The sequence below is a fragment of the Perissodus microlepis genome, chromosome 1, assembly GCF_051167445.1.
Source record: "Perissodus microlepis isolate ML-2025 ecotype Zambia chromosome 1, ASM5116744v1, whole genome shotgun sequence".
Classification (NCBI taxonomy): Eukaryota; Metazoa; Chordata; class Actinopteri; order Cichliformes; family Cichlidae; genus Perissodus; species Perissodus microlepis.
In genome coordinates this window covers 11,936,325-11,955,304 of record NC_140461.1, presented here as the reverse complement: position 1 = coordinate 11,955,304, position 18,980 = coordinate 11,936,325, and the positions used below count along the sequence as shown (strand labels likewise).

At 37.8% G+C, this 18,980-nt stretch overlaps 1 protein-coding gene across 3 annotated transcripts in view; it reads left to right on the top strand.

The window, feature by feature from the left end:
- trpm7 (transient receptor potential cation channel, subfamily M, member 7) overlaps nucleotides 1-18,980 on the top strand; it is a 152,683-nt gene that overhangs the window by 114,913 nt on the left and 18,790 nt on the right. For all 3 annotated transcript variants that reach the window (XR_014800406.1, XM_084930026.1, XM_084930017.1), the window contains exons 8-20: nucleotides 1-70; nucleotides 3,711-3,834; nucleotides 5,051-5,123; nucleotides 6,383-6,483; nucleotides 6,898-7,032; nucleotides 7,133-7,186; nucleotides 7,280-7,420; nucleotides 13,200-13,328; nucleotides 13,441-13,718; nucleotides 13,814-14,042; nucleotides 14,490-14,645; nucleotides 14,833-14,976; nucleotides 18,684-18,812. The exon at nucleotides 1-70 is cut by the window's left edge and continues 105 nt beyond it. Coding sequence is in view for 2 of the 3 variants with exons in the window: in XM_084930026.1 (XP_084786152.1) it covers nucleotides 1-70; nucleotides 3,711-3,834; nucleotides 5,051-5,123; nucleotides 6,383-6,483; nucleotides 6,898-7,032; nucleotides 7,133-7,186; nucleotides 7,280-7,420; nucleotides 13,200-13,328; nucleotides 13,441-13,718; nucleotides 13,814-14,042; nucleotides 14,490-14,645; nucleotides 14,833-14,976; nucleotides 18,684-18,812 (1,763 nt within the window). In the remaining variant the exon portion in view is untranslated. The remainder of the gene's footprint in view (nucleotides 71-3,710; nucleotides 3,835-5,050; nucleotides 5,124-6,382; nucleotides 6,484-6,897; nucleotides 7,033-7,132; nucleotides 7,187-7,279; nucleotides 7,421-13,199; nucleotides 13,329-13,440; nucleotides 13,719-13,813; nucleotides 14,043-14,489; nucleotides 14,646-14,832; nucleotides 14,977-18,683; nucleotides 18,813-18,980) is intronic.

The window sequence follows — 18,980 nt, the reverse complement described above, 5'->3', positions numbered from 1 at the left end:
TGGTGTGTGAGGGGACCGGCAGAGCTGCTGACATATTGGCCTACGTCCACAAGCAAACCGAGGAGGGAGGGTAGGATGAACATTCACTGATGCCATGAAAACAACCAAAATTTGCCAACAGTAGAATTTACTGGATAAAAATTAAAATTTCAACTTAAGTTTTGCTTTTCATATCTAAAATTTAACAGTAAACCGCAAATGCTGAGGAACCCTATATGCAACCAAAGAAAGTTGAAGGATTTCAGTCATTTTATTAAAACTTCCAGTGTGCATTTAAAATCTTTAAAGTTGTCAAAGTGAGACGATTTCTGAATCATGATACTGTTATTGCTAAATAATTTGCTGCTTTAATTGACACAATTTTTCCTTCTTTTTGTCTTTCTTTTAACTGTTTTGATAACAATACAGGGCTCGCAAAATCGCTAGCCCGACGTCCCGGGGCTAGCGAGTTTTCCAGTCGGGCTACCAAAATCTATCTCTGCCCTGCCCGTCGGGGTATCATAGGAAGGAAAAATATATGTCAATGCTTTTGCATTCTTTCGGAAATGTAGCTGGGTAATTATGTCATTGGCATCGGTGAGCCACTGTCAATATGTGACATATTGAAATCGCGTTTGAATTTGCGCTTGTTTTTTGCTTTCACTTTGCAATCGCGCCAACTGTGTATAGAGAGCGACAGCACTGATTGGTGAGTGATGATAATTTGCGCACCAATTTCTCTGACATCGTCTTATCAGTTGTTAGCTTACTATGCAAACATGACAAGTGAAATCTCCCGCAGCAAGCTTAAACGTGTGAGAGGTTGATCGCGCAGAGAATCGCTGAGCGTTATGTGAGTGCGTGTGTAAAAGCAGCAGGATATATATTTTAGTTCTGCTGAGCCGAATAAGACAGGTCAGGGTGAAGAAGTGACAGCTAAAGAAAAGCTTACCGCAAAACGGAAAAGTTATGACAAATCAGACTATAAGGCAAAAATAAAGTGCAGCTTTATGGTTTCATGGACAAAAGAATTTCTGTGGCTGCAATATGACAAGCTAAATAACCAGGGGTGCACATAAGTTGTCCGCAGGCATTCGCGCACAAGATAAGAAGTTGCAACGCGTGTTTGCGTACATAAGATTTTCTGGAGGAGGACAGACATTTGTTTAGAACTCTTAAAGATGTTGAAGAAGCAAGCTCCTTTAAGCAATTACTTTGGTGTTCCTCCACCTCCAAAGAAATGTCAGAAGGAGTCCGAACCACAAAAGAAGCGCGTATTCTCGGAAAAGTAGTTGCAGGAGGTGAGCTGGCTTCAAACAAATGATGAACGCACAGAGAGGTGGTGCAGAATGTGCCGTGAAAATCCCACTCTCGCGGACAAAAACAGTGCCTTTTTATATGGACGCAAACGCGCGTTGCAACTTCTTATCTGGTGCGCGTCTTTTATTTTGACAGCGAATGCGCACCACTTATGTGCACCCGTCTAAATAACATAATGTTCTGCCGGGTGTGTTGTTGGTTTTCCCTCGATTTCTGAGTCGACAAGCGCCTTTGTTACTGGGACCAGTAATTTTAAGAAAGGCACCCATTAGAACCCATGAGAAATGCAAGAAATGCATTATTGCTCAGTCTGCAATATCTTTCCCAGAACAAACACCAATTTCAAATAACATACTAAAAATAAACCTGAAAAATCTGTTTAGAACAGCGTACTATGTTGCAAAGAGTGAACTACCACTGGCAAAATTTAGCAGTCTTTGCAAACTTCAAAAAGCAAATGGCCTAGATCTTGGTTCCAAATACTTGGTTCAATTAGAACCAAGTATTTGAGTTGATGATTGTAATTTTTATACAGTGCTGTAATTTGTGTTTCAACAATTTTTTGATTAATGTTTTGTTTCTGTTACAATATTATACTTTAATGTATAATATTGTAACGGAAACAAAACAGGAAACAAAACATCAATCAAAAAATTGCTCTCTTTTTTTATTCAGGCTACTTAAATTTATTTTGGGCTACCAAAAACTGAAGAGTTTCTGCCCGAAGGGCTACCAGGAATTTTGAAATTTTGCGAGCCCTGCAATACTTTTTGTGGCTTTTATTTATTTCTGACATCTATTTCCAACTTGTAAATAGCTCCGTTCACACAAACATTCATGCATTTTTATGAAACACAAGAGATATGTATGTCAGTAGCATTGGGTTTTACAATAAGAATAGGACTTGTTAGATGATTTGAAGTGAAATTAAATTGAGTATATGAGGTAGAATTATGTAATAAAATAAAGAAAAAAAGAAATTTGCAAAATAGTATTAACATACATTAAGTGATTGTAGAACTGCAGTATTTAAACATGGTGTTTAAGCTTATTATTTATGTTATTGGAACAGGAAATGTTATTTCTGAAAATAGGAACGTAGAAGGGCCAGTAAATTAACAGCTTCACTTTCATGCACAGCTTTCTTGTCACCATGGCACACCAGTACGGATGATCTGATATCCTCGTGTTGGTGTTGTTCCCAGACCATCATGAAAATGTTGTTCCAGGTTCAACATTGCAAGTGACCAATCACATTGTTGTGACGTTATTCTTTTGCGCGCCAAGCCATTCGTGCATTTATGAAATTCCAATGTTGCAAGGACAATATCAATTCTGCTTACTGTTTATTAAAGGGTTACGGTTAGGGTCAGGGTCCGTTGATCGGCGGACAGAGGCGGTTTCTCGCAGCTTAAGTACAGTTTTTTGTTTTACGCCGGTTTTTCCCGAAGTCGCAAAAGTATGACGTCACAACATTCTGATTGGTCACTTGCAATGTTGATTCTGGAACAACATTTAGTATGATGATCTGGGAACAACACCAACACGAGGATATCAGATCGTGCCACCAGTACAGCATTTACATTATTGCAGACGCAGCACCACTCTGTCTATAAATCTCTTTGCTCCTCTCTCCCCTTATGAACAAGGCCCAAATATACTTTAAATCTCCCATTTGGGCTTCAGTTCAACCTGGTCACCATTTGATAAACCAAACAGAACCACATCAATCGTAAAAGCAGAGACGAGCTCCTGAGACCACCAAAAGTGGAACTTCTAAGAGAAATTGTGTCTGTAAACATTATGAATAGAATCAATGACAAAAGGCATCCCTGGTGGAGGGCTGTTTATCTCAAGCACAGAACAACCACCCACCTTTAAACCCTCTGTTTCCAAGGACCAGCCAATATGAAAGAATTAAAACGAGTGTTTCTCATTTTCCCTTAAAATTAAAAAGTCATAGTTTACTTCATATTTTACACCTGCCTCTCTGTGATCCACCAGTGGGATCTGCCCCACAGTTTGAGAAACACTAGGATGAAATAAGGGGTTGCTCCAAGGCAAAGTATAGGACTGAAAAAGTTATTTTTTTTATCATGCAGTGCCACTGGAGTACATTCAAAGCATAAAAATATGGCTGAAAAGGTTCATCTTTAGTTTATTCATTATTAAGGATCTATTTGTTTTCCTAGGACAAAAGGAGTAGTGTATCACAACATTAAGAAAAGAAATTTTTGTAGCTCTTTGGATAAATTGTTCCTTCTTTCACCAGTACTAGTCCAAAACTTCATGCAACCCTAAAACACAATCATATTAATATTGCTAAACAAGTGTTATATGGGTAATATGATGGAATCAAACCCATAAAGCATTTTATAGCTGTGTATTTTAGCAGTTTAACTTTTCCACAGCGGCCTCCCTGATGGAGTGGAAACAGACATTATTGCAACCATCAAGAAAACCTTCAACTTCAGCCAAGGTGAAGCAATCCATCTCTTTCAGACTCTGATGGAGTGCATGAAGAGCAAAGAACTGGTAAACTTTCACTTTCTTAATCATATTTAGTTGCTCTTAATTCTTATTTATATTCACTCATTTTCTCCCACAGTGACAGTGATTTGTGAAGTTCAGAGGGATTAAACAGAAATGTATAAAAACTAAAAGCACCAGTAATTGTGAAAGAAGGTGGTTTAGATTTCAACCTAAACAGGGGGTTTTCAAAGTATGATACCATGGGCCTCCCCACCCAAACAAAGCTGAAACTTTACCTTGACAGAAAGACACACCACCGAGGAAGGGTTTGGGAGATGCAAGCAACAGCATAACCTTACCAATAATTTGTGGCGTATAACCTTGTATTTTGTTCTTCTTTCGTTCTGTTTGTTTACATTTTGATATCCTTAAAACTGCGATAAAACTCAACTTTTGATAGATCTTACATTTTTTTAACACGAGTCTTCCTAAATAGCAGAATTGGTTTCAAAACTGTTGGACTGAGATGAATTACAACTTTGAGGTTAAAGAGAAGAGCAGAAGCACTCTCCAGTAAAAGAAAGACAAAAGGCATAACAATTAATCCATATCATAATCATATGTCTTTCAACAGTTATGAAAAAAATAGAATTGAATCTAATTTTTGGCAATTGCACAGTTTTACTTAAAATTGATCTAAATCAGTAAAAGTTTTTACTTTCATAATTAAGAAATAAAATAAAATAAAATAAAAGTAGGACATCGAGTCCTTTATTTGTAATTACACTTATAGATTTTGATTGGTACTGGACAATAAAGACATAAGAGAAGGTTAGCCGAGCCTAAAAATAAGGATTTTGTGTTTCTTTGTAGAGATGGATTGAGAGAGATAATGAGCACAAATGCTGGTGCAAATTGTATTATATTTCACATCTCTTCTTATACACTTCTCTGTTACTCTTCCTCTACCTGATTGAAATCCTCTTAACCTCCTGAGCCAAACAGCACACTAATGCAGAGACGACTGTGGATGTAATGTTATAGAATAGAATAGATTAGAAATTAATAGCTTTTTATTGTCATTGAACTTGTACAACAAAATTGTGGATGTAAAATCTGCCTTCTTGCATATTGGTGACAACTGCTGATTTTTCTGAATAGTGGATTTTTTTTTGTTTGTTTGGTTTTTTTTTTTGTTATGATTTCAGCTTCAACCATGTGGATAATGTCTGTGGGAGCCTTATTATAAGTGTTTTTTGTGTTGTTTGTTTTTTTAAAGATCACTGTGTTTCACATCAGTTCTGAGGAACATCAAGATATTGATGTAGCCATTCTAAGGGCCTTACTCCAAGGTTAGTGGATTCATTTTCTCTGAACCTTTTTATCCTCTCATTTTCTTTAATAAAGGAGCCAAGAAAGAAAGTCACATAAAGTTGATTCAGTCTGTTCATACACTATAGCCATTGGCATTTGAAGGTTAAGATTTCAAGACTTGGTAATGTTGTTTTTCTGATATAGATATGCTTTGAGAACCTAGTTCCCCCCAGTGTGCCCTTTCTTTCAGCTCTGAGGAGATCATGTTGCTCGCATTCACATGGCCTCCTTATTCCAACAATCACTGAGTTCTGTCTCTCACAGCTGTATCCCACCCTTCTCTGTATCCTATTTAAAAAAACTTTTTATTATGTCCTGCCATTATTCTTTGAATCTTTTTATTGTAAAATTGTATAGGAGAATAATATAATTAAAATCTCGTTAAATTAAAACGCAAGCAGTCTTTTTCTCTTAACAAAACGCGTGAATGGGGTTAAGTATGTTCAGAAGATAAAAGTTGAGGGCTGTGGCTTAAATATCCACTTAGGCAAATATTTGTCAGTCTCAGGTGCTGTTTTCATAGTACAGTACTAGCTCACCCTTAAAAAGATCTTGGGGTGCAACCACTTTTTTGCTTTTAAAAATATTGGGGTTTCTTCAGAGATCCTTGAGTTTTCTAATGAGATATAGATTGTCTCTTATACATATATTTAGGTGTTGTTAATGGGCACTATTCTTCCTTTGTTTGTTTTTGTTTGGTTTTTTTAACCTAAAGACTAATTTCAATCAAACGTAGCGTAAGAGTGTAAATGGTTCCATCCAGAGACCTGTGCAGATTAGACTAATTACTTGATGGAAGCATGAAAAAGTAAGTTATTTTTGCACATTTGCTTCCTTTTTCAGTTTCCATTTGCAGGTAAAATGAGACGCAAACAAAAAGATAAGGGAAAATGACCTCAGACTGAAGAACTTACTTTCCTTTTTTTTTACATCCAGACAGCATAAATTATGTGTACTGTGGTCATGACCATTCAATTCAGATGGCTCCTAAAGTACAATCAGGTAGATTAGTGTAGAAGAGACCAGTGGACTGAGCAGGATTTACTTTGTAGTCTAATCTGCTCTGTAGCTGTATTAGTGTGTAATTGACTGTATTACTGTGCTGGACATGCTCTGCTAATGCCCTCTAATCCTGTGTGTTGGCTAACAGGAAATACACAGTTAATAAGGCTTTAGTTGCCTGTGAAGTAATATGTGTTTCTGTGTGTTTATACATAGCTTTACCTGTGTGTTTCAGGCACAAACGCATCTGCCTTCGATCAGCTGGTCCTGACTTTGGCCTGGGACCGTGTAGACATTGCCAAGAATCATGTGTTTGTGTACGGACAGCAGCTCCTGGTATGTCTGCATGTTTGTTTGTGTGTGTGTGAGCCACAACTCCCAGGAATGTTTGCTTAGCTCAGCATTAGCTACAAACCTTTGCACTCACCCAAAATAACCCCAGAATTGTTGTTGACCACAGTTTGTAGTCTGAAGACCCAGGAGACTGTTCGGGCAGGCTGCCACGAATTACTTGTCTTGACTGTAACGTGAACCTTATTACAGTTGTCTTCATAAGCAGGCCTCAGTGCCTTTGTTTATTTTAAAACTGGAGGACTTCTGGCTCTCGTGTAAATAAGAGAGTGGATAATATTTATTTTTATTTGTATTTGTATTTGTGTTTTTTGTTTTTTTGGTCTTCTTAATTTTGTTTTATAGATATTTTCTATAAGAGAATGCTTCATACCAGCATGTGTATTTTTGTGTGTGAAGGTGAGCTCTTTGGAACAAGCAATGTTGGATGCACTTGTAATGGACAGGGTGGACTTTGTTAAGCTGCTCATAGAGAATGGAGTGAGCATGCACCGTTTCCTGACAATCAGTCGGCTCGAGGAGCTCTACAACACGGTACCATCCTATGTCATGTCATAGCCACTTAATGAGAGAGGTGATGGATATAAAAGATGTCATTTTAAATGTGTGGTCTTTGTATTTTTTTATATTGTAGAAGCAACCCCCCAACAACCCAACTCTTCTTCACCTTGTTAGAGATGTCAAACAGGTAATTGCTTCATTTACTATCAATTTACACAATCTTTTTTTCCTGATATTAAGTGTAATCCTCTTAATCTATGTTTATTGTACCTTTTTACAGAGCCATCTGCCTCCAAACTATAAAATCACTTTGATTGACGTTGGCCTGGTTATTGAGTACCTGATGGGCGGGACTTACAGGTGCAACTACACCAGGAAACGCTTTCGAATCATTTACAACAATCTTCATGGAAATAGTAGGGTGAGAAATGGCTGATATTTTTAATGTGTCATAAAACTCTTCCACTTTGTATTTTATTTTAACTTTTAGCCATCAGTGCTGGACAGACCTGGCATACCCAAATGTCTAGTGAGGGTGCATTGGGAGTGTCTTATGGAGGCCCTGATTTGCAAAAACTTCAGTTCCTACCCTAGCAATCCAAAGATGGCTGGGGAGATCGAGAATCGTGGACCATGTTTCGCACCTCCATTGCTGAAGCTGCTATATGGAGCTATGGCCACAAGGTGTCTTGATAACCCCAAAACCAGATATTGGACACCAGAGGTGAACAGAACGTTCAGGCTATAGAATTGTTTAGCTTGGGTTGGCTTGTAATGCCGTAGATGCGGCTAACAGGTACTGACTGGCGAAGTGAACTCTGTCCCTAGGAGTAACTGAAGCAAAAGCTGTGGTGTGGGAGGAGCTCGGTGAAATCCTCAACTATGGTCAGAAGCCTTGGGAAGTGACCAGAAAATTAGTTTGCAGGCAGACACAAGTGGCAGAAATTAGCTTCTTCTGAAAGGTGTTTGGCTTTCCCTTAGAGCTAGGGTGAGTAGAGCTCAGAGTAGAGACACTACTCCTCCACATCAAAAAGACCCTGTTGAGGTGATTTGGGCATCTGACAAGGAAGCATCCTGGACGTGAGGTGTTATGTAAGTTGTTTCCTACAGGTCAGGCCCAGGACGCACTGGATAGACTGTTTCTCAGCTTGCTTGGGAGCACCTCTCTGACGCCCCAGATGAAGTGGAGGAGGTGGCGGATGAGAGGGGAGATCTTGGTTTATTTAATTAGACTGCTATCCTTGCAGCCCATTCTCACATATGCAGCAGAAAATGGATGGATAGATTTAGGCCAATATTTTTGTTTTTTATCTTGCCAAGCTAACAAGCAAAAATTGTCAACAAAACATGTTGGTGACATTGTTGGTTGACATATTTTGGGCTTTAATATGTATAATTGTTGTGTTGATGCTTTAAGCATCCACACTATTGAGTTCCTTCTTGGTGTTTCCGTACACTTTTCGCCGTGGATCTACTTCCACAATTTTTGTGCTATTTTCACCGTTCAAATTTTAAACTATTCTGCTATTTCTGCTAATGACGGCTATATCTTTTGGTATTTTTCACTATTATACTTTTTAAAATATTAAGCTTTTTTCCTTTCATTTGAAATGAATGGGAAACTTCTGCAATTCTGCTAAAATTTGCTTGTTTTTGAAACTTAACTACTTCCTCATATTTTCACGTAGAACAACCATTCAAACTTTAAAATGTTCTCAAATTATTGGGCTATTCAGGTATAAATCAGCTTTTTCAAATCTTTTACCGTTTTACTTTTATGCCTCTTAAAGTTTTGAGTTGCAAAGTTGTGATTTTTCACAAAATACATGCGTTGTTATGGTTGCTATGCACTTGGCTTCCAGTGTGCCACTCTAGGTTTCGCAGTCTTCTCTTCATGTCCGAACAACTGTTTGCTACTTGCTCAATTTTCACTCAACTTCCACAAATTATACATCAAAATGTAGGTATTTTTGCTGGCTTTCAGAAAATGTCACCATCATTGTTGTGAGATTTATAGAATTTTCGCAAATCTCCTCAGACCAACACAAAGTCTCAAAACTCTCCATAGAAAGTCAATGGAGAGTTTGTTCAAAATCACCGCTTGATTTCTGTAATGAGAGGCATATTCGAATCGTCATATCTCCTCAACGAAGCGAAGTTAAAACATGAGGCTTGTCCCAGTATATCTTCAGACACTCCTGACGCTCACAATTCAAGAATTATTTTCTCACCTATTACCGTTCTGAGATGAGTTAGACTTGTTTGAGGGTAGGAAATTCGTCCTTCGCTCAGATTTCTTGAGATTTCAAACTCTGGAAATGAACCACTTTTTTCTCTCGTCATATCTTTTTTTTGGATTTCCACAGAGACCTGAAAATTTCCATGACTGTTCACCAAAGCCTGCTGTCTCTTACAGTGAAAGAATGATATCAATACTCCAAATAGATTTAGAGTTACAAAGCATTGTTTGAGGGCAGGTCAAGACAGTTTTTGCTTTGCTCTACTCAGTTATGGTGCATTACAAGTCAAATATCTTTAATAATTCATATTTTAATGATAAATTGTCAACACTTGAAGATTCCCCCATCTCTTCTGAACAAAACGGTGTAAGAATGACCGTTCTAGCCCCTACGGTTAGGAAATTATGGTCATTTGTTTGAGGGGAGTCGTCACTATGAGAAATAGACTGCAAAAATCCTGTGTCACTCTGTGCTGCGTGCACCTGTTTTGGTGGGAAAAAGTACACAGCCTCTCTGATTGGTGGATTCAAATTCTGCAGCTCCCAGGCTGCTTCACTGACCTAGAAACTTACACAGAGAGAGAGAGAGAGAGAAAGCCTTTTAATGGGATGATCTCACTGTAAGATTCAAATTCAATATATTTAGACTGGTTGACTGAATTGGATCTTGTGTGTGTGTGTCTCTCTGTGCATGTGTGTTTCCATATGTGTCCATATTTGTGATTGTGTGGCTGTTATATATTTCTTTGCTGATTTTTTTTTTCATTTAACAAGTATATTTGAGGGACCCTTAGCATGTTCAGCATTTTTTCAGCTGTCCATTTTGCTTTTCCAATTTTTCTGTTTAAGTTATTACTATTGTGCTAAATCATACTATTTCTGCTATTTTATAAGATTTGTGCTAAATATAGTATTTCTGATTAATTATAGTTTTTCTACCAAATCATAGTACAGTATTTCTGCTTTTTATAGTATTTGTGCTTAATATAGTATTTCTGCTAAATTATAGTATTTCTGCTTTTTATAGTATTTGTGCTAAAACATAGTATTTCTACTAAATGTAGTATTTATGCTTAATCATACTATTTCTATATATTACTGCCTGGTCCCCAGGCAGCCAATCCTCTGTGAGGACTGAGATATTCAAATTTACAAATCAGGGCCTGCACGGCTTCCCAGCCAGCCAATCATAAATGAGGGCTGAGGCATTCAAATTTGCATATTGAGGCCTTCACGGCTTGTAAGCCAACCAGTCATCCATGTCATATATCTCTAAAAATTCACATTTTTATTTTAAATAGACAACACTTGACGATTCCCCCATCTCTTCTGAACAAAACGGTCTAAGAACGACCGCTCTAGCCCCTAAGGTTAGGTAATTATGGCCATTTGTTGGAGGGGAATCCTCAATATGAAAAAGACTGCAAAAATCCAGTTTCTCTGTGCTGTGTGTGTGTGTAAAACCCTGCACTTGGTGCACCAGTTTTGGCGGGAAAAAAGTACACAGCCTCTCTGATTGGTGGATTCAAATTCAGCAGCTCCCAGGGTGCTTGACTGACTAAGAAACATGCTGTTAACAGCCCCAGTTCACTTTCTGCTGCTGTGTGTGTGTGTGTGTGTGTGTGTGTGTGTGTGAGACAGAGAGAGAGAGAGAGAAAGCCTTTTTATGGGATGATCTCATTGTAAGATTCAAATTCAATATATTTAGACTGGTTGACTGAATTGGATCTTGTGTGTGTGTCTCTGTGTGCATGTGTGTTTCCATATGTGTCCATATTTGTGATTGTGTGGCTGTTATATATTTTTTTTTTTTTGCCGATTTTTTTTGCATGTTCAGCAATTTTTCAGCTGTCCATTTTGCTTTTCCAATTTTTCTATTTAAGTTATTACTATTGTGCTAAATCATAGCATTTCTGCTGCTTTTTAGTATTTATCCTAAATCATACTATTTCTGCTATTTTATAAGACTTGTGCTAAATATAATATTTCTGCCAAATATAGTATTTCTGATTAATTATAGTTTTTTCTACCAAATCATTGTACAATATTTCTGCTTTTTATAGGATTATTGCTTAATATAGTATTTCTGATTAATTATAGTATTTCTGCCATTTTATAGTATTTGTGCTAAAACATAGTATTTCTACTAAATGTAGTATTTCTGGGTAATCATAGTATTTCTATATATTTCTGCCAGGTCCCCAGGGAATCATTCCTCTGTGAGGACTGTAATATTCAAATTTTCATATCAGGGCCTGCACAGCTTCCCAACCAGCCAATCATATATGTGGGCTGAGGCATTCAAATTTGCATATTGGGGCCTGCACGGCTTCCCAGCCAGCCAATCATATCTTACGGATGAGACATTCAAATTTACAAATCAGGCCCTGGACGGCTTCCCAGCCAGCCAATCATATATGTGGGCTGAGGCATTCAAATTTGCATATTGGGGCCTTCGTGGCTTCTAAGCCAACAAGTCATACATGTCATATATCTCTATAAATTCATATTTTAATGATAAATTGTCAACACTTGACGATTCCCCCATCTCTTCTGAACAAAACGGTGTAAGAACGACCGCTCTAGCCCCTACAGTTAGGAAATTATGGTCATTTGTTTGAGGGGAATCCTCACTATGAGAAATAGACTACAAAAATCCGGTCTCTGTGCTGCATGTGTGTAAAAACGGCTGCACCTGTTTTGGCGGGAAAAAGTACACAGCCTCTCTGATTGGTGGATTCAAATTTAGCAGCTCCCAGGCTGCTTGACTGACCTAGAAACTTGCTTCTCTCTCCGTGTGTGTGTGTGTGTGTGTGTGTGTGTGTGTGTGTGTGTGTGAGAGAGAGAGAGACCCACTTTAGGGCAGCATCTCATTGTTGGAAAAACATATAATATATTCAGACTGGTTGACTGGCATAGACCCTCTGTGTGTCTCTCTCTCTGTGCATTTGTGTATACATATTTGATTTTGTGTGTCTGTTGGCTGTTCCTTCTTGTTTTTTAATTTATTTTTTATTTATTTTTATTTTTTTTCACAGGTGAACAACAATTAGTTTTGAGGGAACTTAACCATGTTTCGTTTTTTTTTTTTTTTCATCTTGTCATTTTACTTTTCCAATATTTCTACTTCAGTTATTGCTATTCTGCTCAATCATAGTATTTGTTCTAAATCATTGTTATTATGCTATATTGTAGTATTTAAGCTAAATCATAGTATTTCTGCTAAATCATGGTTTTTGTGCCAAATCATAACATTTGTGTTATGTTAAAGTATTACTACTAAGTGGAGGAATTTCTGTCATGTTACAGTATATGTGCTGATTACAGTATTTCTGCTAAATCATACTATTTCTACTATATTATATTTTTCTTTCTAAATATAGCATTTCTGCTATATAATTGTATTTCTGCTATGTTATAATATTTGTGCTAAACCAGAGTATTTGTGCTGAAACATAGTATTTCTGCCAAATGATAGTATTTCTGTCAAATTATAGTATTTGTGCTAAAACATAGTATTAATTTAAAATGACAATATTCATAGTTCATCACAGTGTCTCTGGTAAATCACAGTATTTCTGCTCTGTTGTACTATTTTTCTAAATCATAGTGTTTCTGTAATGCTTAAGTATTTTTGGCTAAATATATTCTTTCTGTTATCTTATACTATTTCTCCTAAATTCTTGTATTTTTGAGAAGTTAGCAGAAATATTGTAACTTACCAGAAACATGATAAGTATTATGTTTCCTCTAAGATATTGCAGTTCTGCCAAGTTATTCCATTTTAGCAAAGTTCTTACAATTTCTGCAACTTTTCAGCTTTTTCAGCTAGTTTTTGCATACAGCTTCAGCTTTAAAGCATCCACACTGCATTTTCGCAGGAAATGCAAATTTTTCTAGTTATATTTGTTATGAACAAGTAGTCTACTAAACGTGAATATGGGTTCATGTTTTTGCACAGAGGTCTGGGCGCCATACAGCAGGTCCTGGTTTAAGAAAAAGTCATGAGTCTTTTAGCATGCAGGCTGACAAGAAGGAGAAGACAAGGCACAACCACTTTATCAAGACTGCGCAACCGTACAAACCCAAGGTAAACATGCCTAAAAGGCTGTGGTGAATTAAAGCCTCTGCATATCTGGAACCATTGTTGAAAGTAAGGTCTGTCTCCTTCTTAACCCCCCATTGTTCATTTCACTTCTCAGCTCGAGTCTTCCACCGAGCAGAAACAAAAGAGAAACAAAGAAGAGATTGTGGACATTGACGACCCAGAGACGCGGCGTTTCCCCTACCCTTTTAATGAGCTCCTGGTCTGGGCTGTGCTGATGAAAAGGCAGAAAATGTCACTCTTCCTCTGGCAGCATGGAGAAGAAAACATGGCAAAGGCACTGGTGGCCTGCAAACTCTGCCGGTCTATGAGCTATGAGGCCAAGAAGAGCGATGTAGTGGATGACACCTCAGAGGAGCTAAAGGAGTACTCAAAGTAAGATTTTCTATGACTTTTGATAAGTTTCAGATATGAGTGAAATATTATTCTTATATATCAGGAGTGAAATAATCGTGCGGGTTGTATCGCAGTGAGTTTGGGAGGTTGGCAGTAGACCTGCTGGAGCAGTCATTCAGGCAGGATGAGACTATGGCCATGAAGCTTCTGACTTATGAGCTAAAGAACTGGAGCAACTCCACCTGTTTGAAGTTGGCTGTCTCGTCTCACCTACGACCATTTGTGGCTCATACCTGCACCCAGATGCTGCTGTCAGACATGTGGATGGGACGACTGAATATGCGCAAGAACTCCTGGTACAAGGTTCATGTTCCATTTAGATTTTATTTTTGGTAGAAGATAAAGCTGGTATAATTTTCATGTGATATTTAGTGCTTTGCTTCCAGATCTAATATACAAAAGTTGCTATCAGTACCTTTTATTTAAAAATGGTCAACAAAAATCTATCTTCTGACGCTGTTAAGTGAGTCATTAGGGAATAAAGCATTTATTTAAGGAGGTCATACTCTGAAATCAAGGTTAGACCTTAAGCAGCTAATGAAGCTGAGTTACACTGTAGTGATTAATCACACTATAGAAAAGCAGAAAAGTATTTACATTTGTGAAAAGCAGCAAAATTGGTAGTGCACACATCAGGTTAGTTTTTCTCTTAAATAGCAATATTATGGGTTTCATCAGTGTTTGTAATTCAAAGGACTGTCTCAACAAATATAGCAGTACCCACCCCCATGAGTTTGCATGTATCTGCAGGTGATTCTGAGTATCTTGGTGCCTCCTGCCATCCTCCTGCTGGAGTACAAATCCAAGGCTGAGATGGCTCACATTCCTCAGAGTCAGGATGACCACCAGATGACCATGGAGGACAGCGAACACAACTTCCAGAACATAGCTGAAGACATTCAAATGGTTAGATTTACTCATTACTCATTTTTCGACAGACTTTATGAATGAAAAGCTGTCAATTTGTTCTAGTTGAGCAGTATTAAAGGCTGTATCTATGTATAACAATGAAAAGTGGGAAAACTGTAATATTAAGATAATTAAATCTTTTTTCCTCATTGTGTAATTTGGGCCTGTTTAATGTTTTTTGCAGGATGTGTTTAAGGAGACAAGATCCCATGACCACGTGGAGACAAAAAGTGACATGGAGACACATGTTCGTTCCAGGAAACTGCCTTTAACCAGGAAAATCTATGCCTTCTATCATGCTCCTATTGTCAAGTTCTGGTCCAATACGGTATGAAGATTACAGTGAAAGTGCATAGATATATATGGAAAAGCAAGTTGACTAAGATCTTCTCAGACACTTAAATGATCTTTTTGCCAGCATTGCTTCACTTAAGAAATTTAGTCGCCAAATATCCTTCAACTAAAGCCAACATGTGTCAGGGAATCAGATACCGTACAAGAAGTTTCTGCCACAACTTTATCTACTCCTTGGTGCATGGAGAAGGGGATAAAGTCTGAAGAAGTTAAAACTCCAGCAATATGTGTCTAGGAAAAATTCAGTAAAGCAATAAAGGTGTTGCTCGAGACTTAACAACTTCAGGTAATCAAACACCATTGAGACAGTAGAAGGTACAAGGGGCAGCCCTGATTGATCTCACAGTATCTCACCCACATGAAAGCTTATGGAACATAATCACACTAAAATATCCAATATAAAACTTACAATTAATGGTTCTAGATTATTGGTAAGAGGTCTTTATATATATTTTTTCTTCTTCTTCTTGTCTTGTATCTGGTATTCATCATTCAGTTGTGGGTTTTGTTTTACCTGTGTTTAGGCAGTCCCCAAGTGGCAAAGCACCACCTTCATCTCCACATCGTTACTTTTTATTTTAAATAAAATACAGTAGAGAGTGGGCAGGAAAGTATGTTCAAATCAGAAGGCAAGGGGTGCACCTTTCAAACTGCATGAGTCCTCCTACTAATTTTCCTTGAGGAAAATTATGTTATAATATATTTTCTTAAATACGCTCATGCACTGTCAGGTTCACACTCTTCTTTTCTCTCGCATTTTTCTCACTGTTGCCCAACACTAGTTCTCAGAAACTTAGGCTGGGAGTGATCTTTGTTGGTTACTGATACCATCACTAAAACCCACTAACCTACAGAATATAGCCTCTGCCTACGCTTATCTACATCTGCTTTAGCGGATTTCATCCGAGTTTCAGCACATTACTGCATCACTGCACCGCTGACTTGCCTATCACCCGTGGGATAATGGCCGATTTTTCCAGCAGATCACACCTCACATGTCAAGGTTCAACAGTTTTCACAACTGACTTAATTAACGTTACACTAAGAAACTGGATATGTGTGTGTGGGAGGACATTTTAAGACTTTCCCACAGTTTACAGTGTGTTTGACCTACTTAAAAAATAGTACTACTTAAGTAGCAATTTTATACAAACTTAAATTGAGAGTCAGCGTAACGATGGGAAACAGTAGAGTTAGGCATTGCTTCCTTCCTGAACCCCTCCTGTGCTTAAAAGGTTATGTGACTTAAAAAATAGCAGAAAAATAATGTTACTTAAAACATCAAAACTGGCTGATTCGTATAGGGTCAGGTGGGAACTGTTCTCAGATTTAGTTGATTTTGATATGGAATGATATTTGCGTGGAGGCAAAGTCTCTTCAGAAATGCTGACAGTTAAACTTGCTGACACAGACACTGCTGATGTTAAGCAGGTATAATGTTCACCATCTTCGTTTACTGTGTTAGTTTGTTCATGGTTGTTGCTAGGTATAGAACACAAAGTGAAACTGAGGATGGAAATGTCTCAAGTTTTGTTACTATTTAACCACAAAACAAACTGCTGGGCAAATTGAAATTTGATCTGAGATATATCTATATCTGTCTATGTATCTATCTGTCTATCTGTCTGTCTGTCGTCTATCTGAGAGTCTGATTATATATATCAGAGTTTATTATTTTATCAGAGTGTCTGTGTAAAATTGTACAATATCTGGCTGTGCAGAAGTTGAAGAAATTTACTTAAAACCACATGCCAGCTTCATGGTGCCTCTAAAGAAAAAGTTGGACTCAACAAAAACATCAGGCATCTGACACTTATTCATCAGCACAAGAAAACATGTTCAGCAAATAGTAATAATATAGTAATGTGATACAAATTACATGTTTAAAGACTAATTTGATGTTATAGTATGACAGTTTGTCTGTGTAGGTTCTTAGTCATTTAGGTCATGGTAGTTTAAGGAGCTTGGAAAGAAAGTGACTGGACTTCTTAAAGTTTCTGGAAGACATTGCAAATCTCATCCAAGAGGCTTCTTTAGTTCTAAAACCAAATGGTGGAGTCCCAGATATTTAAACCCTAGTGCAGATTGTCCCTTAAGAGGGTCACTGACTCGCTATTATAAGAATATTACTACTGTGTGATGAGGCTCATGATTAATAGTGGGTGAATGACTTTTTTTTTGCTTTTTTTCCAAGCTCCTTAGACTAGTATGACAGTTGTACTTTAAAGTCTTCTGTATCATCTTCTCCTGTGTGACTATAAGATCATCTCGCTCCATCTTACTGGGATTTAAGTCACTCCTTACCTCTTTTCACCCTTCCCAGTGTTTGATCACAAGTTTCTGTTTACTTTTTGATGGAGTTTTTTTCGGTGGACGCAGTTTAGTGTTTTGATTGGTTTTCCTGTTGCCTTCTGTGGGTCACCTGGTTGTCGGTGGGTAGTAAAGACAAGTTTGCATGATAGGAGCAGTAGAGGAGAGCAACAGAGTGGGTTTTCTGTAGTTATTGACTTTCTTTGAACATATGGCTGCACAGTATATGTCATATAGGTACTCATATTTAAAGTGTTACCAGAACTGAGGATTATCATTCTCATGATTATTTATATTTATATATTGGTGGTTTCCTCACTTAAGTGGTAGGGTCCATGTGAGGCTGGGAAAGACATAAATGTGGGGACTGAGTAGTAGAGTCGGGGGGGGAGTTGGCAGCTTCCACTGAGGCTGCATTCTATTTCATTTTATTTTTTTAACTTTGTGTCATTGATATTTTATTAAAATGTTTGCAAAATGAACGGTACCTTTTCCACCATTCTATTGCCTAAAGACCTGCTCCGTCAACATCATTTTTAAACCTTTTGTTGCCAAACATTAAAAACTCCCCCTTGTTTGGTTTCTTGGTGGCACACTCATCCTGTTTCGTGCATCCTCCTCTAACACAACAGCCATCTGCATGGCCTCTTTTACCACATCCATGAACCGTCTCTTTGGCAGCTCTATTTTTAATATCCTCTGCCAATTATGTCAGGGATCCCTCTTCTGCACATGTCCAAAGAAGGCAAATGAACTACTAAGCCCAGGAGTTGTGACTAATATTGGGTTGTTAATATATTACAGTAAATGTGCTGCTGGTAAGAGGCCCTAAAGCCTTTATGGTTAGGTATTTACTTTTCAATTTATCACTGTGAGTAATCAGTTTTATATTAAATGCACTGACTAAACATGTTTTTAAAAAAATAACAATTGTTTGAGCATTTTCTGTTCCGTTTATCAAGTAATCCACCAAAGTGCCCCATTAATACCTTCTGGGAACTGAGAGTTGTGAGTTTCACTTGAGACTGAGAGGGCTGAATATCTCTCACAATATTTATTCAGACGGCTAACCACCAGCTGAGCTCTGAGGCCAGAGACTTCAGGGACATGACTATTTGTTCCCAACTCAAAGTGATGAGGTTCAACCCTTTAGAAGGACTTTAACTGACCTCATCTCAAAATAATTAACAGAGGAAGTTATCTGAATTAGGGGCTCTTTGTAAGCCAGGGCCGTTTTCCATTTCCGTCCCCTCTGATTTATATACTATAGGGAATCTGCTGTGCATTGTTTCACATGTAGGAGGGATGGGAGGGAGGAATTTTTTTTTTTTTTTTTTAATGAACCTTACTTTATTTGTCTCCCATATTCAGCTCTTCTACTTGGGCTACTTGATGTTGTACACATATGTGGTGCTGGTGAAAATGCCTCCATGGCCTACTCCTCAAGAGTGGGTGGTCATCCTCTACATCTTTACGGCTGCCATTGAGAAAATCAGAGAGGTGCGTGGATCAGAAGTGTTCCTTTTTCAGATGCATGAGTCTCCATAAGTTCATTGTCCAAAATGAGTTTGCATTTCATAGGAATACACAGAGGTTAGCTTATTAATACAGCTTCTTTCTGGAGGACTGACTGTTGTTTAATGTCTTTCTGATTTCACTTCTCTTATC